This window comes from Callorhinus ursinus, unplaced genomic scaffold, assembly GCF_003265705.2.
Source record: "Callorhinus ursinus isolate GAN/ISIS: 27379988/994484 unplaced genomic scaffold, GSC_fseal_2.0 scaffold25, whole genome shotgun sequence".
Taxonomy (NCBI): Eukaryota; Metazoa; Chordata; class Mammalia; order Carnivora; family Otariidae; genus Callorhinus; species Callorhinus ursinus.
In genome coordinates, this window is record NW_027397087.1 from 36199621 (window position 1) to 36223354 (window position 23734).

The 23734-nt window shown below is 35.7% G+C and overlaps 1 protein-coding gene across 12 annotated transcripts in view; it reads right to left on the minus strand.

The window, feature by feature from the left end:
* Window positions 1-23734, minus strand: part of MYO9A (myosin IXA) — a 346819-nt gene that overhangs the window by 135462 nt on the left and 187623 nt on the right. For all 12 annotated transcript variants that reach the window (XM_073877314.1, XM_025883650.2, XM_025883655.2 and 9 more), the window contains one exon: window positions 12323-12398. In XM_073877314.1, the coding sequence (XP_073733415.1) occupies window positions 12323-12398 (76 nt within the window). The remainder of the gene's footprint in view (window positions 1-12322; window positions 12399-23734) is intronic.

The following is a 23734-nucleotide window of genomic DNA, read 5'->3' on the forward strand; positions in this document are numbered from 1 at the left end:
TATCTTCCAAGAATAAAATTAAACTTTTGTGTGGAATTTGACCAGCCCAAGAGGAAAGACCCAAAGATATACTGATATGTTCTAGACACTGACAACACACCCAATTAATCAGATTCCAATTAGCTTTTTAGTGTTTCAATATGAATATAAACAGGTGACCAAGGTTCACTAGACAACTGAGGAAAGCCCCTAGCATGAAACAGAGACCAAAACAATCATGACATAAACAACTTGGAAGTAAAAAAAGATTTTTAAAGCTATCAGTAATATTTTTAGAAAAGAGAGAAAATATTGCATCTATAGAGTAAGATATTATGAAAAATTTAAAAATTGAGAAAACAAAGTAATGAAAAGCTCCAAAAAGTTAAAAATGTAACGCCAATGAAAATGCAGAAATATATCCACTCATTCAAAAATATTTATTGAGCACCAACTAGTACCAATTTTTTCTATCATCTTCACATTACTTAAATTCAAATGGAAAAAAAACAAACAATAAACACATAAAAAATACATTGTATGTTGGATAATAGGTGCTAAGGAGAAATTTTAAACATACAAGAAGAATGCCAGGATGCTAGACTTTAATAGGGACCTCAGGAAAGGCCGCATGAATAAGACTCCATTAAAACAGAGATGTGAAGGAGATAAAAAAGCAAATCAAGCAGTTATCTGGAAAAAGAGCATTCTATTCAGAAAGAAGAGCAAACATACAGTGGGAGGCAAGAATTTTGTTGATGAATATGAGATATATTAAATAAATCAGCAAGGCTGGAGTGGAATAAACAGAGGAAAAATGGTAGACCAAGTCAGAGAGGGAGGAGGAAGCCATGTTACATATACCTTCTAGGAAATGTAAGAATTTTTGGCTTTTTTTTTTTAAGATTTTATTTATTTACTTGAGAGAGAGTGTGGGAGAGAGAACATAAGCGGGGAGGGGGACGGGGAAGCAGAGGGAGAGAGAGAAGCAGGCTCCCCGCTGAGCAAGGAGCCCATCACACCTGACACTGGGCTCCATCCCAGGACTCCCGGGATCATGACTTGAGCCAAAGGCAGAAGCCTAACCCACTGAGCCACCCAGGCACCCCAGAATCTTTGGCTTTTAATGGGAATGAGAAAGAATGACAAAGAAGGACTTTCAGGAAAATGCTAACATGATTCAGCTTTTTAATACTAAAATACATTTTGTATTATACATATTTATATATTACATTATATTAAAATAATGATCTGGTTGCTGTATTGAAAACTGTTTGGGGGGCCAAGGACAAAAGCAGGGAGATTATTTTAGGAGGCTATTACAGTAATACATACCAGGGCAACAGCAATGGAAGGAATAAGAAATGGTGAGATTCTGGATATCATTTTACAATACAGCCAATGTAACTTGCTGATGGACCAAATGGGGAATGTATGAGAAAGCTGAATGTAACTTGCTGATGGACCAAATGGGGAATGTATGAGAAAGCCAATGTAACTTGCTGATGGACCAAATGGGGAATGTATGAGAAAGCGGAAATTAAGGGTGACTTCGAGATTTTTCACTAATAACAGATTTAAAGATAAGGCAGTAGGAGAGATTATTTCTTATAAATCAAAACAAAACAAGATGAAAAGTGATAATAAAATAGTTCAAGTAGACTCAAGACCCAACAAAAGAGTTTCTAGACAGATCCTACAAGATTCTGGTACTTAAGTATAGAGGAGAGATGTCACATACAAGGGCTCAAGAATCAGAAAAAGGGCATCTATAAAAAAAAAAACAACAACACATCATGCTTAATGACTAAAAATAAACTGGAAGATTTCCCACTAACATCAGGAATAAGACAAGAATGTGAGCTCTGGCCACTCTTATTCAACTCTACTAAAATTTCTACTGAAATTTTCAAGTAAGAAAAAAAAAGATATCCAAATTGGAAAGAAAGAAGTAAATTTATACTTAGTCACAAAAGACATGATCTTACATGGAATACTCAAAGGAATCCACTAAACAACTATTAGAACTAATGAATTAAGCAAGGTTTAAAAATTCAATTATATTTCTATATAACAGCAATGAATAATTGATTATAAAAGCAAAAACCTCACTCATAACAGCATGAAAATAATATTAATACTTGGGAGTAAATTTAACAAAAGAACTGTAAGACTTGTACACTTCAAATTTGAAGAGTGCTGTCATGGAATATCTTTTCACTTATTTAGATCTTTCATTCTTTTAACAATATTTTTTAGTTTTAGTGTACAAGTCTTACACGGGGTATAAGACTTACATGGGATGCGGAGAAAGGGGAACCTCCTACACTGTTGGTGGGAATGCAAGTTGGTGCAGCCACTCTGGAAAACAGTATGGAGGTTCCTCAAAAAGTTGAAAATAGAGCTACCATACGACCCAGCAATTGCACTACTGGGTATTTACCCCAAAGACACAAATGTAGGGATCTGAAGAGGTACGTGTACCCCGATGTTTATAGCAGCAATGTCCACAACAGCCAAACTGTGGAAAGAGCCAAGATGTCCATTGACAGATGAATGGATAAAGAAGATGTGGTGTATATATATACAATGGAATATTATGCAGCCATTAAAGGAATGAGATCTTGCCATTTGCAACGATGTGGATGGAACTGGAGGGTACTATGCTGAGCGAAATAAGTCAATCAGAGAAAGACATGTATCATATGACCTCATTGATATGAGGAATTCTTAATCTCAGGAAACAAACTGAGGGTTGCTGGAGTGGTGAGGGGTGGGAGGGATGGGGTGGCTGGGTGATAGACACTGGGGAGGGTATGTGCTATGGTGAGTGCTGTGAATTGTGTAAGACTGTTGAATCACAGACCTGTACCTCTGAAACAAATAATACATTATATGTTAAAAAAAAAAAAAGAAGAGGATAGCAGGAAGGGAAAAATGAAGGGGGGGAATCGGAGGGGGAGACGAACCATGAAAGACTATGGACTCTGAGAAACAAACTGAGGGTTCTAGAGGGGAGGGGTTTGGGGGAATGGGTTAGCCTGGTAATGGGTACTAAAGAGGGCACGTACTGAATGGAGCACTGGGTGTTATACGAAAACAATGAATCATGGAACACTACATCAAAAACTAATGATGTAATGTATGGTGATTAACATAAAAAAATTAATCTATAGATTCAACACAACCTCTAGCAAAAACCCCAGCTACCTTTTTGCAGAAAATAACAAGATAATCCTTAAGTGCATATGGAAATACAAAGAACCCAGACTAGCCAAAACAATGTAGAAAAGAACAAAGCTAGAAGAATTACAGTTCCTGATTTATAAATCTATTACAAAGCTATAATAATTAAGACAATATGGTACTGGCATAAGGAAAGACACATATATCAAGAGAAGAGAGTTGAGAATCCAGAAATAAAGACTTCTATTTAGGGTCAATTGAGTTCTGATAAAGGCATCAAAGACAATTCAACAGGGAATAAACAGTATTTTCAACAAATGGTGCTGAGATGACTAGATATCCACATGCAAAAGAAAGAAGGTGAATCTCTCTCAACATATACAGAATCAACTCAAAATCAATCATAGATCTAAATTCAAAAGCTAAAGCTATAAAACTCTTAGAAGAAGAAAACAGAGTAAACCTTTGTGACATGGGCTTAGGTAATGATTTCTTAAATATAACAAAAGTATAACCAAAAAGAAAAATAGATAAGTTAGACTTCTTTAAAATTAAAAATTTTACACTTCAAACAACACCATAAGAAAAGTGAAAGGACAATTCCCAGACTAAAAGAAAATATTTTCAAGTCCTATATCTGATAAGAGATCTAGATCTAGAATATATAAATAACTCTTACACCTCAATAATAAGACAACCCAACTAAAAAATAGATTACTCAGAAATAAAAAGAAATCAACTACTGATACATTTAATAACCTAACAAATTAAGCACAATGTTTAGCGAAAAGAACTCATCTCAAAGTTATGAAGGGGATTAGGACACATCACCCCAAATTATGATACTTTCATATAAGGGAACTAAGAAGAACCAACAGATAGAGGAAGAGTCAGTTCTATCCCTACCCCTTAACCCACTAAAAGCAGGGCATAAACTTCTCTTTGTGAAAGTGTTCCCTTCTCCCCTATTAGGAAGAGGAGAGCAACTTTTATCACCTGAGATAAGAGAGTAGGAACTGAGATGAGTTTACTTACATAAACCTTACTAAAATAACCCTCAGCTTCCATTAGTTCTCCCACATATTCCCTAGTCACCTCCCCACATTTTACCATCCCTTAAAGCCCAAACTCACTTTCCTTTATAAAAAGGGTATATAAGCCCCCAAGTGTTACACCACTTTTTTGAGTTTCACTTCTTTTCTGTGAATATTCATGCACATAAAATACTAATAAAAATTGTACGTTTTTCTTCCTGTTAATCTGTCTTTCATAAGTTTAATTCACAGGCCCCCAGCTACTGAACATAATAAAAGATTTTTCTCCCTAACAGTTTCATCTTATATGATTCTATTTATATAACATTATCAAAATAATAAAACTATAAAAATGACGAACATACTAGTGGTTCCTATAGGACAGGACAAGGACATGGGTAAACACAAATGGGCGGCATGAATGAATTTTGTGATGATAAAAGAGTTCTGTATCTTGATTGTACCATTAGTTACACAAATGTATAGATGGGGTACAATTGCAAAAATCTATATAGAGACACACCTGCAGATTTCTAAAAATGGTGAAAACTGTAGTCTAGTTAATATTAATGTGCCAATGTAAATTTCCTGGTTTTGATAATATACTATCATTATCACTATATAAGATGTCACTTAGGAAAGCTAAGTGAAGAGTAGGTACATGGGACTCTATGAACTATTTTTTCCTTTGTACTATTTTTGAAACTTCCTGCTTTTAAAAAATCGAATGTAACCTTAAAATATTTTTCGATTAGTTCTTTTTAAACTATGCTTTTTGGATAGCTGGGACAATATCCTTAAAATTTTATACTAACTTCCTTCCGTCTTTCTGGTCAAGCTTTTAATTAAAAAGGACAGAAGACAATAATCACACATGCAAAAATTTAATTACAAAAATTTTCATCAATATAAAACAATTAAAAACCAACCTAAGTAACCAGCAATTGGAAACAGGTGAAAAAAATTATGTTACAACCTGCCAATGGAAGTCTATGAGGTCATTAAAAATCATGTTGTAGAGGCACCTGGATGGCTGTGAGTTGAGCTCAGGGTCATGAGACTGAGCCCATGTCCGGGCACGGGGGGGCGGGGGGGCCTCCATGCTCACGGGGGAGTCTGCTTGAGATTCTTTCCCTCTGCCCTTCTCCCTGCTCTAAGCAAATAAATAAATAAATCTTTAAAAAAATCATGTTGCAGAACAATACTTAATGGCACAAAAAGATGTTAGCATATATTTTTAAATTTATTTTTTTTCAAAGATTTTATTTATTTATTTGAGAGAGAGAGAATGAGAGACAGAGAACACGAGAAGGAAGAGGGTCAGAGGGAGAAGCAGACTCCCTGCTGAGCAGGGAGCCCAATGTGGGACTCGATCCCGGGACTCAGGATCATGACCTCAGCGGAAGGCAGTCCCTCAACCAACTGAGCCACCCAGGCGCCCTTAAATTTAAATACAATACTGTTTGATAACAGTTTTAAGACAATTATATTTTTATACTTGTAAAGAAGAATATATGCCCCCCAAATAAATTTTTCATAGCAAAGGAAACACATAATCAAAGAAGATATATGAATCACCAAAGAAGACATACAAATGATCAATAAGCACATGAAAAGATGCTCAACATCTGTAGGCATTAGAGAAATCCATTATCAAAACCACAATGAGAATCAAAAAGGAGAATTACAGACCAATATCCTTGATGAACATGGATGCAAAAATTCTCACCAAAATACTAGCCAGTAGGATCCAACAGTACATTAAAAGGATTATTCACCACGACCAAGTGAGATTTATCCCTGGGGTGCAAGGTTGGTTCAACATCCACAAATCAATCAACGTGATACAATATATTAACAAAAGAAAGAACAAGAATGATATGGTCCTCTCAATAGATGCAGAAAAAGCATTTGACAAAGTACAGCATCTTTTCTTGATCAAAACTCTTCAGAGTATAGGGACAGAGGCTACATACCTCAGTATCATAAAAGCCATCTATGAAAAAGCTACAGCGAATATCATTCTCAATGGGGAAAAGCTGAGAGCTTTCCCCCAAAGGTCAGGAACACGGCAGGGATGTCCACTATCACCACTGCTATTCAACATAGTATTAGAAGTCCTAGCCACAGCAATCAGACAACAAAAAGAAAGCAAAGGCATCCAAATCGGCAAAGAGGAAGTCAAACTCTCACTCTTTGCAGATGATATGATACTTTATGTGGAAAACCGGAAAGACTCCACCCCAAAACTGCTAGAACTCATACAGGAATTCAGTAAAGTGGCAGGATATAAAATCAATACCCAGAAATCAGTGGCATTCCTACACACCAACAACAAGACAGAAGAGAGACAAATCAAGGAGTTGATCCCATTTACAATTGCACCCAAAACCATAAGATACCCAGGAATAAATCTAACCAAAGAGGCAAAGGATCTGTACTCAGAAAACTATAAAATACTCATGAAAGAAATTGAGGAAGACACAAAGAAATGGAAAAACGTTCCATGCTCATGGATTGGAAGAACAAACATTGTGAAGATGTCAATGCTACCTAGAGCAATCTACACATTCAATGCAATCCCCATCAAAATACCATCCACTTTTTTCAAAGAAATGGAACAAATCATCCTAAAATTTGTATGAAACCAGAAGAGACCCCGAATAGCCAGAAGAATGTTGAAAAAGAAAAGCAAAGCTGGCAGCATCACAATTCCGGACCTCCAGCTCTATTACAAAGCTGTCATCATCAAGACAGTATGGTACTGGCACAAAAACAGACACAGAGATCAATGGAACAGAATCGAGAGCCCAGAAATGGACCCTCAACTCTACGGTCAACTCATCTTTGACAAAGCAGGAAAGAACATCCAATGGAAAAAAGACAGTCTCTTCAACAAATGGTGTTGGGAAAAGTGGACAGCCACATGCAGAAGAATGAAACTGGAAAATTTCCTTACACCACACACAAAAATAGACTCCAAATGGTTGAAAGACCTAAACGTGAGACAGGAGTCCACCAAAATCCTAAAGGAGAACACAGGCAGCAACCTCTTCCACCTCAGCCGCAGCAGCTTCTTCCTAGAAACATCACCAAAGGCAAGGGAAGCAAGGGCAAAAATGACCTATTGGGATTTCATCAAGATAAAAAGCTTTTGCACAGCAAAAGAAATAGTCCACAAAACCAAAAGACAACCAACAGAATGGGAGAAGGTATTTGCAAATGACATATCAGATAAAGGGCTAGTATCCAAAATCGATGAAGAACTTATCAAACTCAACACCCAAAGAACAAATAATCCAATCAAGAAATGGGCAGAAGACATGAACAGACATTTTTCCAAAGAAGACATCCAAATGGCCGACAGACACATGAAAAAGTGCTCAACATCGCTTGGCATCAGGGAAATCCAAATCAAAACCTCAATGAGATACCACCTCATACCAGTCAGAATGGCTAAAATTAACAAGTCAGGAAATGCCAGATGTTGGCAGGGATGCGGAGAAAGGGGAACCCTCCTACACTGTTGGTGGGAATGCAAGTTGGTGCAACCGCTCTGGAAAACAGTATGGAGGTTCCTGAAACAGTTGAAAATAGAGCTACCATACGATCCAGCAATTGCCACTACTGGGTATTTACCACAAAGACACAAATGTAGGGATCCGAAGGGGTACGTGCACCCCAATGTTTATAGCAGCAATGTCCACAACAGCCAAACTGTGGAAAGAGCCAAGATGTCCATCGACAGATGAATGGATAAAGAAGATGTGGTATATACACACAATGGAATATTATGCAGCCATCAAAAGGAATGAGATCTTGCCATTTGCAACGACGTGGATGGAACTGGAGGGTGTTATGCTGAGCGAAATAAGTCAATCAGAGAAAGACATGTATCATATGACCTCACTGATATGAGAAATTCTTAATCTCAGGAAACAAACTGAGGGTTGCTGGAGTGGTGGGGGAGTGGGAGGGATGGGGTGGCTGGGTGATAGACATTGGGGAGGGTATGTGCTATGGCGAGTGCTGTGAATTGTGCAAGACTTTTGAATCACAGATCTGTACCTCTGAAATAATGCAATATATGTTAAGAAAAAAAGAAGAAGAAGATAGCAGGAGGGTAAGGATGAAGGGGGGGAAATTGGAGGGGGAGACCAACCATGACAGACGATGGACTCTGAAAACCAAACTGAGGGTTCTAGAGGGGAGGGCGGTGGGGGGATGGGTTAGCCCGGTGATGGGTATTAAAGAGGGCATGTTCTGCGTGGAGCACTGGGTGTTATGCACAATGAATCATGGAACACTACATCTAAAACTAATGATGTAATGTATGGTGATTAACATAACAATAAAAATTTAAAAAACACACACAATGAGATAGTACTTCACACCCATTATTAACACCACTAAAATTAAAAGGACAGTCAATAACAGATATTGGCAAAAGAGAAAATAGAACCCTTATCTATTACCAGTGGGAATGTAAAACGTCACAGTCACTTTGAAAAATAGTTTGGCAATTTCTCAAAATGTTAAAAAAAACACAGAGATTTGACCCAGAAATTTCATTCCTAAGTACATACTCAAAATAATGGAAAACATATATCCAAACAAACACTTGTACATGAATGTTCAGAGCAGCATTATTCTTAATAGCCAAAAGGGGAAGGGTGCCTCGGTGGCTCAGATGGTTAAGCGTCTGCCTTCAGCTCAGGTCATGATCCCAGGGTCCTGGGATGGAGTCCCACATCGGGCTCCCTGCTCCTTGGGAGCCTGCTTCTCCCTCTGCCTCTCTCTCTCTCTGTCTCTCATGAATAAATAAATAAAAATCTTTTAAAAAAAATAGCCAAAAGGGGAAAACCTGAGTGTTTGTCAACTGATAAATGTATAAACAAAATAACCATACAATGGAATGTTCTGCCAGAAAAAGGAATGAAATACTGGCACATGCTACGATGTAGATTATCCTTGAAAACATCATGCTACGTGAAAAAAGCATCACACAAAAGGCCACATATTGTTAAGATTCTATTTAAACTAAATTTCCAGAATAGGCACATCTGTAGAGACCAAAAGTGTATTAGTATTAGTATTTCCCTACAATTAGTAAGAACATGAGGAATGGAGAGAAACTAGTGAGTAGGAAGTTTCTTTTTGGAGTGATTAAAATGCTCTAACTTAGATTTTGGGATGATTAGCCAACTCTTGAATACACCAAACCCCACTAAACTATATATTTTAAATGAGTGAAACTCTATGGTATGTAAATTATATCTCAATAAAGCTATTTAAAAATAAAAAAATAAAAATAAAAAAAGCTATTTTAAAAAACTCAGAAATCAGCAAGTTAGAACTAAAACACAATGTAGCAATGTCTTCAAAATTCTGAAGAAAAATTATTTCTGACCAAGAGTTCTATACACAGGCAAATTACCAAACAAGTGTGAGGTCAGAATAAAAGCATGTTTAGTTATGGAGGAACCAAAATATTTTCCTCTCATACATATTTTCACAGGGAGCTACTAGAGGATATGCTCCATAACAGTTTACAAAGTAGACATAAAAGAGGAAAAAATGGTAGAAAAAAGTTGATGCAAAAAGAATGAGAAAAAGAATGCCCAATACAAAGGTAAAGGAAGATACCATGTGACAAATCCAGGTTAGTACAGATAAAAAAAAAAACGCCAGGAGAGATTTGTAGGGGAAAATAAAACTGATTCAAGATGCATCTGTTTAAGACCAGAGGAAATTCAGCCAACTGACAAATTCAGCCAACTGACAAATTTAGCTTGGGGTTGAAATGGTGATAAACATTAGAAAATTTTAGAGGAAAATCTGGCTGAATGGTTTGGGACTAGGGAAGAATTTTTAAAATAAGCTGTAAAATGGACAAATCAGAGACAAAAAATACATTTAGCTACATTAAATTTAAGAATTTTTGTTCATGGGCGCCTGGGTGGCTCAGTTGGTTAAGCGACTGCCTTTGGCTCAGGTCATGATTCTGGGAGTCCCAGGATCGAGTCCCACATCAGGCTCCCCGCTCAGCAGGGAGTCTGCTTCTCCCTCTGACCCTCTTCCCTCTCGTGCTCTATCTCATTCTCTCAAATGAATAAATAAAATCTTTAAAAAAAAATTTTTTTTGTTCACCACAAGGCACCATTAAAGAAAGTAAAAAGATAAGCTACAAATTGGGAGAACACATTTGAAACATATAACTGAAATGGGACCAGTACATAAAATTTATAAAGAATACTTTTTAAAGAAGAGATATGGGCAAACAAATAGCACTTCAAAATACATAAATGGCCATAAAATATATAAAAATTGTTCAACATCATTAATAAGCACAGAAAAGCAAATTATGAAATACCATTTCATAATCACCAGATTACCAAAAGTTAAGAGGTCTGACAATCAGTTGTGCTGGCAAAGAATGAAGCAAAGGGAACTTTCAGCTGCCACTGTTTGTGTACATTAGTACAACTACCTTGAAAAACAATTTGGGATTATCTTATAAAACTCCTACTGAACTAACAGTTCCACTACTACATACATATCCCAGAGATGTAATAATAGGTGAACCAGGAGATTGGTATGAGCATGTTTAAAGTAGCACCATTTGTAATGGTAAAAGAACCACCCACATTTCCACTGATGGACAAATCTATTACAGTATATTAATGCCATGTAATTATTTTATTGTGATTAAAAAAAAACACATAATGGGACGCCTGGGTGGCTCAGTTGGTTAAGTGTCTGACTTCAGCTCAGGTCATGATCTCGGGGTCCTGGAATGGAGCCCTGAGTCTGCTCCACACTCAGCGGGAGTCTGTTTGTCCCTCTACCCCTTCCCCTTTCCCCTGCTAGTGCTCCCTCTCTCTCTAATAAATAAAATCTTTAAAAAAAATAAATAAATAAAACTTACCACTTTTTTATTGAGAAATAACTGACACATCACATTAGTTTCAGGTATACAAAAGAACGACTGAATATTTATATACACTGCAAAATGATCACCAGAATATGTGTAGTTACTCTCTATCACTACACACAGTTACAAATTTTTGTTCTTTGATGAGAACTTTTAAGATCTACTGTCTTAGCAACTTCCAAATACACAATACAGTATTATTAACTATGGTCACTATACTACACATTACTTTCTCAGGACTTATTTATCTTAGAACTGGGAGTTTGTATCTTTTGACCACCTCATCCATTTTGCCCATACCCTACCCCAGCCTTGGGCAACCACCAATCTGTTCTCTGTCCATTTTAATATTTTCAATGTACACTGAGTATACTGTCATTAAGTACATTCACAATGCTCTGCAAAAATCACCACTATCCATCTCCAGTGTTAGCCAAACTGAAACTCTGTACTCATTAAACAATAACTCCCCACTCCCCCATAGCATATAATATTATACAACAACTAAAAAGAATAAACTACTTGCAAGAAGATGGATGAGTCTTAGATGAATATTGAAGGGGAAAAAAAGTCATAGAAGACAGCATACTATATACCAGTATTTCTGTAAAACTCAAGAACCAGAAAAGCCAAACAAGTTATCGCTTAGAAAAAACATACGTTTACTGTAAAACTTTAAGAGCACAGTAATGATAAACATAAAATTCCAGATAGCAGTTACCTGAGGGTAGAGAGGAGAGAGTGATCAGAAAGCAATATAAAGGTGGTTGCAGTAATACTAAAATCTTCTGGTTCTGAACTTGGGTAGTAGGTTCATTTTGTTGGTATGCTTCCTAATGTACAAGTGTCTTCTGTATATTTTCTTCTATCAAATGCTACATTAATGTATAAAGTTTGAATAGGAGCTTCCCACTAAACATGTTTATCAAACTTATTATGTACTATTTCAAATCCTCTCAGTCTTACCTCTTACTACAGCTAATGCTACCACAAACAGTACTGTGACTAGTTACACACTAGTTACACATTAGTCCAGTTTCATACCTTGTTACACTACTCATAAAAGCATCATGAAAGAAAAACAAACTAGGCCTGATTTTCTTCATATTTTTTAACCCACAAAAGTATTAATAAGAATTCTATTTATTTCTTCTATACTTCCTTGAAAACATAAACCAAGCATACTTACTGTTGGTTTTTTTCATTTAAAGTATTCATGCCCTGGAGATCAGAAAGAGGTGTTCTGGGATTTTTCCGGGTTATACCTAACAAACAAAAAGCAGACATTTTCAAATCAATGCTAAAAGAAACTAAACATGAAACAATTTTTCTAAGGACAAATAATGTACTTCAATAGTAAATATTTGCTAAACATGTCAGAAATGTCTAAATAACAACATGAACCAAGTCCCATGACTGTTACTTACAAATCTGACTTAGCCAACAATGAACCCAATTAGGGAATTAAATAATAAATCTTATTTCTTCTCTCATTTAAACATTATCAGAATATGAAGGATAACTGGGTTGAAGGTCTAGAAATGTATAAGCTCATTATTTAAATATTCAAAAAATTCCTAACGATTCCTTTGCATCATTTTTCAGTAATAAATATACTGCTAACACGGACTATAGATTTCAGAGGCCAATTAATCTTACATATAGACAATGCGAATCAAAAACAACAAATTATTTCCTTACTAAGGATTACCAATATTTTAAAGTTATAATTTACTTTAAATCATATGATAAACATTGAAGCGCTATACACATAAGGCCATGAACTTACTAACACCATATACACAGACATTTAATATAGTTAAGACACATTGGAAAGGAAGTTAAAGTATCTATTCAAGATAACAATCCTGTATGTAGAAAATCCTAAGTAACCCACAAAAAAACTACTAGGACTAATAAAAGAATTCAGTACAATTATAAGATATAAGATCAATATTTAAAAATCAACTGTATTTCTATACAATAGTAATAAACAATCAGAAAATAAAATTAGAAACAATTCCATTAATAACATCAAAACACAAAAAGAATAAACTTTAAAAAGTATAAAATGTCTACATTGAAAACTACAAAACATCATTAAAAGAAACCTAAATAAATGGAATGCTATCCATACTCATGCATTGGAAAACTTAATTACTGTTAAGTTAGCGATGCTCCCTAAATTTATCTACAGGTCCATGCAATCTCTATTAAAATTCCAGCATCATTTTTTTATAGAGATGAATAAACTGATCCTAAAATTAATATGGAAATGCAAAGGACCCAGAATAGCCAGAACAATGCTGAAAAAGAAGAACATGGTTGGAGGACTCACACTTCTGAATTCGAAACTCACTACAAAGATAGAGTAACTGAGACAGTATGGTACTGACATAAAGAAAGACAATGGAAAGGAACGGAGAATACAGAATACACCTTTACATTTATGATCTAATGATTTTAACAAAGGTGTCAAGACAATTCTATGGGAAAAGAAGAATCTTTTCAAAAAATGGTGCTGGGAAAACTAGATAACCTCATGTAGAAGAATGAAGTTGGACCAAAAATCAAAATAAGTGCTAAAAGTATAAAACTCTTAAAAGAAAATATAGGAGTAAATCTTTCTGACATTGAATTAGGCAATAAAATTACTTAGGTATGTCACCAAAAACGTAAGCAACCAAAGAAAAACATGGATAAACTGGACATCATCAAAATTTAAAACTACTGTGCTTCAAAAGACAACAGATCAAGAAAGTAAAAAAAGACAACACACAGAATGATAGAAAATGTTTGTAAATCAAATATCTGATAAGGAACTTGAATCCAGAAAATAAAAAGAACTCTTACAAGTGAATAATAAAAAGACAACCCAATTTAAAAATGAACATAGGATTATAACAGATATTTTTCCAAAGAAGACATGCAAAGGGCTAATAAGTTCATGAAATGATGCTCAACATCATTCGTCAACAGAGAAATGAAAATCAAAACTACAATGAGATACCACCCACCAGTATGGCTATAATCAAAATCACAGATAATAACTGTTGCCAAGGACATGAAAAAATTAGAACTTTTTATACACTGTTGAAATGTGAAATGATACAGTCACTTTGGAAAGCAATCTAGCAGTTCATCAGAAAAGTAAATATAGGATTACCATATGACCCAACAATTCTACTCCTAAGTAAATTCCCAAGAGAATTTCCAGTAAACTGTTAATGGAAATATATCTTGTGATCAACAAATTCAGTTAGAACTTTGAATAACTTTATTTTCTTATACACTGAATTCGTTGTTTTTATTTAATCAGTTGCTTAGTCATGGGCACCAATTATCCCTATAACAAATTATCATTTTCTGTCCTCCATATCTATTCTTTTCTTCCATGTATTGAAACATAACCATCTCAGGCCTTTCTTCAATATTAGTAATTCGATTTTCAGCTATTTTCCACTATTTTTTGAGCTCATACAGATGTAGCTTTATGCCTCTGAATGCTTTAGTAGTTCAATACCTCTTTTCAATATCGTTCTGGTATTTTATAGTCTTAAATTTGTGCTGCTTTATTGGATACATGTTCTTAAATTCTTCTATACTGTAAAGTACTCACAGGAAATTTTCTTCTCTTTCTTGGAGTATCTTCCCTGCAAACACAATAGGGTGTTTCTTTGAGGGTAATTCTTTTATGCATATTATTTGACTTTCTTTTTTCCCTCTGTGTGATGATTTTCAACATCAATTATTAAATATTTTAAACAGTAAGAGGACATAAGGAGTAATACAGCGAACGTTTGTAACTGATCACTTAGAAAATGAAGGCCTGTGCACCTCTCTCCTGATCCCATTCCAACAGCTTCAGATCCCATCATCCCCCACTTGCTAGGATTAGCATAAAAAAAAAAAACTAAAATAGTTATCATAATGTTCAAGGACTTAAAGTAGAAGATGGTCTTATGAGTTAACAGACAGCAAAACTCAAGGGAAAACTGGGAACTGTAAAAAGGAACCAAATGGGTATTCTGGAACTAAAAATAAAAAATTCATTCTATGTGTTTTTAGATCTCTTCTTTTTTTAAGATTTTTTTAATTTATTTATTTGAGAGAGAGAGAGAATGAGAGATAGCACAAGAGGGAAGAGGGAGAAGCAGACTCCCTGCTGAGCAGGGAGCCCGATGCAGGACTCGATCCCGGGACTCCAGGATCATGACCTGAGCCGAAGGCAGTCGCTTAACCAACTGAGCCACACAGGCACCCCCATTCTATGTGTTTAAAAGAAGACTTTAAACAGGGAATGGATGAACTTGAAATCAATAAATAAAAATTATCTAATCTGAAGAATAAAAGAATAAAAAGAAAAGTGAACAGAGTATAAGGAATCTCTGAGACAATATCAAATATTCTAAAAACATATAACTGACATCCAGAAAGAAAAGAAATTGCAGTAGAAAAAAATTTTGAAACAATGTTAGCCAAAAATTTTCTAAATTTGATGAAAAACAGTTGAAGCATAGGTCCAAAAGGTACAGCAAATCCCAAAGAGGATAAATATAAATCACATCTAGGAAATAATAAATTACTAAACCAAAAAGCAAAGAGAAAATGCCCAGCAGCCAGAGGAAAAAAAGGTACATTAGATATGAAAGAATTTATAACAAGATGACATCTGAGTTTATCATCACAAATAATGTCAAAAGAAAACAAAGTATCTTTAAGGTACCAAAGTTTGACAGTTCCTAATGACATTAAACAAGTCTTACTTTAATAACACAGTAACCAACCGTAAGTTTTACCTGAGGCATGAAAACATATGCACACAAAATGACTTGAATGTTTATAGCAGGGCTCCTCCTAATAGCTCAAAACAGTATACAGCCCTTATATCCATCAAGAAACAAATGATAAACACAAAGTTGTATATACAATTGTTTATATATATATACACAATAACCCAGCAACAAATTAATTGTACATAAACAACATAGATGAATGTGTTTATCACTATATTGCCTAAGAGAATCTGAACACAAAAGAATACATACTGTATGATTCCATTTCTGTAAAATTTTTAGAAAAGGCAAAACATTTGTAGTAACAGAAATCTTAGAGTTGCCTAAAGGAGGTGGGAAAATGTACAAGAGAGCAAGAATAAATTTTCATACAACTTTATTCAATAATTTTGAATCTGTGTTCATATGATTTAGGTTTTTCTCTAATAAACATCTTGAGTTTTTTCTTAATTGCATAAGCTGTTTTTTATTTAATTCGGTTCATTTTAATTTATTTGTATTATGTTGTGTCTGGTTTTTCTAACTTCGTATTTTATGCCTTGAATCTCCCTAATTATTATATGCTTTTATCCAGATTTCTACTAAATTATTTTCTCTATATTCTGGTTTCTTTTGTTTCAGAAGTTATAAATACTCTCCTCTTTGATTATCCTTGAATTTTTAGCATATCCATGAATTCTAAACTGAATTCTTTCTTCCCTTTTGCTAAAGAGTACAAGAACCTTTGAATGCTTTGATTCTAGTTATCCCCTTCCCATCTCAGATGTCGTTACCCAGTTCTTATTTTCACCTTGTTTTCTTCCCATTAATCAAGCAAATTAAACTTCACTAAGTTTTATAATTATTTAGATTTATACACATATTTATCTTTTTTTTTCAAGATTTTATTTATTTGAGAGAGAGAGAATGAGACAGAGCACGAGAGGGAAGAGGGTCAGAGGGAGAAGCAGACTCCCTGCTGAGCAGGGAGCCCAATGTGGGACTCAATCCCGGGACTCCAGGATCATGACTTCAGCCGAAGGCAGTCGCTTAAATCTCAAAACTTTCCAGTGAGTTCAGGTTCTGTCTTTCTCAACTAAATCTTTTAATAAAGTTCTATCAGTGTAGATCTGTTCAGATTACTATCTAACTTTATTTACTGCTATTGTTCACCTTTGCCTGGTAGACCTTTGTCCATCCTTTTATTTTCATTATTTTTAAGAATTTTGTAGATATGGGGTGCCTGGCTGGCTCAGTCAGCCAAGTGTCTACCTTCAGTAGTTATATACAACCCTAAGTGCTAGGGTTGTATATAACTACCTATATAACTAGATAATCAAGCCCCAATTCTCCCTCTGCTCCCCACTTATGATCTGCCTGTCTCTCTCTCTCAAATAAAGTCTTAAAAAAAAAAAAGAATCTTGTAGATATTATTTAATTGAACTTGAAAAATTCATTTTGAGAACTTAATTGATGAGGTTAATCTATTTTTATTAATTTTAAATAGCAGTACTTGTTTCATTCAGCATAATATTTTTAACAACTGACATATAGAAGTATTTGGGTGAACATACATTTTCATTTCTCTCAGGTAAGTATCTGGGATTGGTATTCATGGAATACATGGAAAGTATATGCTCACCTTTATAAAAAAACGATTCTTTCCTGAAATAATTGTACTATTTTACACTAAAGTAGAATATATAAGCATTCCAGTGGCTCCACAACCTCAACATCAGTTAATACTGTTAATTTTTTATGTATTGTCAACTTCTTAAAATTCAGCCATGATACAGGGTTTTAATGTGACCTTACTGTGATTACAGTTTGCATTTCCCTAATGACTAATGAAACTGATCATCTTTCATGAACCTATGGATCATTAATATATCTTCTTTTTCGAAGCACATGTTTAAATCTGTAGGCTATTTTTAACTGAATTGCTTATCTTATTAACTACAGGAGTTCCTAAAATATTGTTTTCAAGTCCATTATCAGTTATCAGTATTATAAATTACTACACAAGTTTTGTTTCCCAGGATGTGGTATGCTTTTAGTCTTCTTAGCGAGATCTTTTTTTAAAGTAGAAATTTTCAATTTTGGTGAACTCACTTTTATCCTTTTTCTTTTTTAAACAGTTCATGCTCTTATGTCCCATCTAAGAAATCTTTGCCTGTCCCAAGATTGTAAAGATTTTCTCTCAGGTTTTCTTCTACAAATTTAATAGTTTTACGCTTTATGAAGAGCTATATGACCCACTTTGAGTTCAATCTTATAGATAAGGTCAAAGTCCTCTTCTTATATAAGGCTACCTAGTTGTTCCAATGTCATTTGTTTAAAAGACTATACTCAACCCTACTGGATTATCTCAGCACCTTTGTGGAAAATCAATTGACCTATATGTGTAGATCTTTTCCTGGATTTTTATTTGGTTCTACTGATCTCTTGATCTTTACATTGAGAACAATGTCATGATTATTTTAGTCTTGAAATCATATCGTATAAGTTCTCTAGCTTTGTTGTTCTTTCTCAAAATTGTTTTGTCATCCTAGATATTCTGTATTTCTATGTAAATCTTAGTTACTGGCTTGTGAATTTCTACCAAAAAATCTCATTTATTAAGACATTTTTCAATTCCTCTTAGTTGTATACAGGTCTAACACAGATTTCATTAAAGTTATCCCTACGTGAGGCGTGTGGGTGGCTCAGTCAGCTAAGCATCTGACTCCTGATTTCAGCTCAGGTCATGATCTCAGGGTTGTGAGATGGAGCCTCCCACTGGCCTCTGCTGGGCATGGAGCCTGCTTAAGATTCTTTCTCTCTCTCTCTCTCCCCCTCTCCGCCCCCCCCAAATTAATTAATAAATAAAATAAAAATTATCCCTAAGTATTTTATGTTTTGGTATGTTATATTATTACCCATTACATATTAAAGCACTTCAAAACCTAGCACTTAGGGGCGCCTGGTTGGCTCAGTCGTTAAGTGTCTGCCTTCAGCTCAGGTCATGATCCCAGGGGCCTGGGATCAAGCCCCACATTGGGCTCCCTGCTTGGCGGGAAGCCTGCTTCTCCCTCTCCCATTGGGCTCCCTGCTCGGTGGGGAAGCCTGCTTCTCCCTCTCCCATTCCCCCTGTTTGTGTTCCCTCTCTCACTGTCTCTCTCTCTCTCTGTCAAAAAATAAAGTAAAAAATCTTAAAAAAACAAAAAACAAAAAAAACCCTAGCACTTAAAAATGACAGTTATCATAATCACAGAGTTCCTACAGAAACAGATTTCCAGAGCTGCTTAGCTGGGTGGTTGAGATAGTGTCTCTCAAGAGGTTATAGTCAACCAGCTGGCCAAAGCTGTGACCATCTCAAGTGGAACTAAAGGATTTGTTTCCAAGGTCACTCACATAGTTAGTAGCAAGGATCAGTTCCTAACTGTTGACTACAGGCTTCAGTGGGATTCTCAGCAGGGCTACTCACAAATAGCAGCTTACTTCTCCCAGAAACAGTGATCCAAGAGAGAGCTAGCAAGTGAGAAATTACCTAAGATGGAAACTGCAGTCTTTCGTAACTTAAGTTTGGAATTGACAAACTATCACTTCTGCCATGTCCTGAAAGTCACACAGACCAAGACTGGTAAAATGCAGGAGACTACACAAGGTTGTGAATACCAGAATATGAGGATAACTGGAGAGTATCTAGGAGGCTGACTGCCAAAGAGGTATAAATGAAATTCATAAATTTCATTTTCCACATGTTCATGGCTAAAATATTATAACCTAATTTTGTAAATTTACCTGGTATCCTGTGAGATTGTTGGAATTTACTTTCTAGATCATCTAAATAGCATATTTTAAACTCCTTAGCACTTTCTTTTTTTTTTAATTTCCTTGGATATAGAGATATTTCCTTTTTTAAAAAAAGCGATTTTATTCATTTGACGGAGAGAGAGAGAGCACAAGCAGACAGAGTAGCAGGCAGAGGGAGAGGGAGAAGCAGTCTCCCCGCTGAGCAAGGAGCTGGGCATGGGGCTCGACCCCAGGACCCTGGGATCATGATCTGAGCCAAAGGCAGTCGCTTAACCAAAAGCCACCCAGGTGCCCCTCCTTAGCACTTTTTATACAGGTGATCATGTTGTCTACATCTTCCTTTTCAATCTATGCACCTTTTATTTCTTTTTGTTGCCTTAGAGCACTATGTATGACCTTCAGTACAGTGTTAAATCTGAGTGACAAAAGCAGGTATCTGTGCCTTTTCTCAATGTCAGAGAGTAGTACTCAATCTTTGATCATTAAGTATGAAGTCTACTGTAGGATCTTCATGCATATTCTTTTAAAATGAGGAGGCTGCCTTCTAGTCCTAGGCTCCTAGAAGTTTTTAAATAGGAATGAGTGAAGAATTACGACAAAATCTTTTTATCCAACTACTGAGATAGCATACGCTTTTTCTTTTTTTTTAGATGGATAATATAATGAGTTATAGGGATGCCTGGGTGGCTCAGTAGGTTAAGCGTTTGCCTTTGGCTCAGGTCATGATCCCAGGGTCCTGGGACTGAGTCCTGCATCGAACTCCCTGCTCAGTGGGGAGCCTGCTTCTCCCTCTACCCACTGCTCCCCGTTTGTGCTCTGACAAATAAAGTCTATTAAAAAAAAAATAGTGAGTTATATTGATTGATTTTCTATTATCAAACCAACCTTTCATTCCTGGAATAAATTCCACTGGTTTTCATGTATTCTCCTTTAACATATTGGTGAATTCAGTTAGCCCTTACTTTGTTAAGGCTTTTTATGTCTATCATTGTAAGGTATGTTGGTCTGTAGTTTTCTTGCAGTGTTTTTGCTTAATAATACAGGCCTCATGATGTGATTTGCATAGGGTTCCTTGCTCCTGTATTTTCTGAACGAGTTGAAGAGAACTGCTATTCTTTCCTTAAACGTTTCTTAAATAAAATTTACTATTGAAGCTACCTGGACCGTTTGGGTGTGGGGGAAGATTTTACTTATGAATCCATCATTGTTAATAGATAGAGGAGTGATCAAATTTTCTATTTTCCCTTGGGTCAAGGGAAAATTGACATTCAAGGAATTTGTCCATTTCATCTTTGTTGAATTTATTGACATAAGTGTTCATAATCTCTCCTCAATCTTTTGATGTCTATACCATATGTAACTGTGTCAACTTGCTCATTCCCAATTAACAGTATTTGTGTCTTCTCTCCTATTTCTCCATCAGAATGGCTAGAACTGCACTATCTAATAATACAGCAGCCACTGGCCACACGTGGCTTTCAAATTTTATTTGATTGAATCAAATTAAAACTTCAGTTTTCAAATTTTCAATAAATTTCAGGTGCTTAACAGCCATACTAATGGTTACAGTTTTAGAGAGCATAGCTGGATAACATTTTCATCTTCACAGAAAGTTTTACTGGATAGAACTAGAGCATTATCAATTTCATTGCTCTTTTTGAAAAATCAGCTTTTGGTTTTCACTGATTTTCTCTACTGTTGGTCTGCTTTGTATTCACAGGTTGTAGCTCTTCACTTCTCTCTACTTATTTTGGGTCTAAAGTGCTCTTGTAGCTTCATAAGGTAAAAACATTGATTTTGACCTTTTTCTAATATAAGGAATTAAAAGCTATCAATTTTCTTATAAGCACTTCTTTAGTTGCATTATGCAAGTATGTTATTTCCATTCTCATTCAGATCAAAATAGCTTCAAGTTGCCCTTATAAATTCTTCTTTAACTCATGAGTTATTTACACATGTGGTTTATTTTCAAAATATCTGAGTATTTCTCAGGGGGCGCGTGGATGGCTCAGTCAGAAGAGCAAGCAACTTTTTTTTTTTAAGATTTTATTTATTTACTTGAGTGAGAGAGAATGAGAGATAGAGAGCACAAGAGGGAAGAGGGTCAGAGGGAGAAGCAGACTCCCCGCTGAGCAGGGAGCCCGATGTGGGACTCAATCCCGGGACTCCAGGATCATGACCTGAGCCAAAGGCAGTCGCTTAACCAACTGAGCCACCAGGCACCCAAGCAAGCAACTCTTAATGGGTTTTAAGTTCAAGCAATATTGGGTGTAGAGATTACTTAAAAAAAAAAAAAAAAAACTGGAGGATTTCTCAGATATCTTTGTTACTGATTTCTATTTTATTCCATTTGGGTCAGACTTAAATTCCATTTGGATTCTACAATGGAATTCCATTAATTGCATTTGGTCAGATTAAATTTTCAATCATTTGTGGGACCATACTGAGGCCTGAGATCAGGGACATTAAGGCAGGCATTGTCAGCAAGGTGAGAGTATTAAGTTATATCAAGCCCACAGCATTTCTCTGACAATTGCTGATCCTTCATCTTCTTCATAAACATGTCCTGAGTGTAGACTGAAGGTCAAAAGTATGGGTTCAAATTCAAGTGAGATTCTTCTCTTCCACCCTTTCTCTCTTCCTCCTACTATTTTACTCCTTTTCCTTACCAGGGCTCTTGACCTTTGCAGAAGTGGGACTGAAGGTCATGCTTCCAAGAACCCCAATTTCTCCCCTCCCCTCTCCTCTAATTTCCTCCCGACCAAATCTCAGAGAACAGTCACTAGAGAGAGAAGGTGGGAGCAACAGAAATGAAAAGGAAGAACCACAATACCTTTTATGTCTTAATCGTAAAGGTCACACACTGTCACTTCTGCCATATTCCATTTGTTAGAAGTGAGTCATTAAGTACAGCATATGCCTCTTTAAGAGAGGAGTATCAAAGAATTTGTGGACACAATTTATACCACCAGAACAATCTCATAGTTTTTACTCTAAATAGTCATATATCTTTTTAAAAGTTTTTAAGAGAAGGAAAAGAAATATGTATTGTCATTTATTTTTATACATAGTTATTATTTCTATGATAATAGAAATAATTAATGAATCAGCAAACTAAGCCCCTGGGCCAAATCAAACCCACGGCCTGTTTTTGTATGGCTTGAACACAAAGAATGGCTTTTACATCTTTTAAATGGTTGAGGGGGAAAAAAAAAAAACCAATGGAAGAATGTTTTTGTGACATGTGAAAATTATATGAAATTTAAATTTCAGTGTCCATTATAAAGTTTTATTGGAACACAGCCATGCTTATTTATTTATGTATTGTCTATGGCTCTTTTCACAGAACTGAGATGTTTCAACAGAGACCATAAGACCCACAAAGCCTAAAATATTTAATATCTGGCCTTTTGCAGAAAAGTATACCAACACTTACCATTCATCCAAGTTACCATCTGATGATAACTTTAGCCTTTAGCTAAAAGAACTTCCATTATCAGGATGCCTGGGTGGCTCAGTTGGTTAAGCATCTGAATCTTGATTTCGGCTCAGGTCCTGATCTCAGGGTCATGAGACTGAGCCCCATGTTGGGCCCAGTGCTGAGTGTGGAGCCTGCTTAAGAGTCTCTCTTTCTCTCTCTCCCTCTGCCCCTCTCCCCCACTGCTCACACACCTTCTGTCTAAAATTAAATAAATAAAAAAATAAAGTTGAACTTTCTGATTAAAAAAAAATTCCATTATCATTTCTTGTAGAATATATATTATGGTGACAAATTCAGATTCCTCTTATCTGAAAACACTTTATCTCGGGTTCATTTTTTTTTAAGATTTTATTTATTTATTTGAGAGAGAGAATGAGATAGAGAGAGAGAGCATGAGAGGGGGAAGGGTCAGAGGGAGAAGCAGACTCCCTGCTGAGCAGGGAACCCAATGCAGGACTCCATCCTGGGACTCCAGGATCATGACCTGAGCCGAAGGCAGTCGCTTAACCAACTGAGCCACCCGGGCGCCCCTCAGGTTCATTTTTAAAGA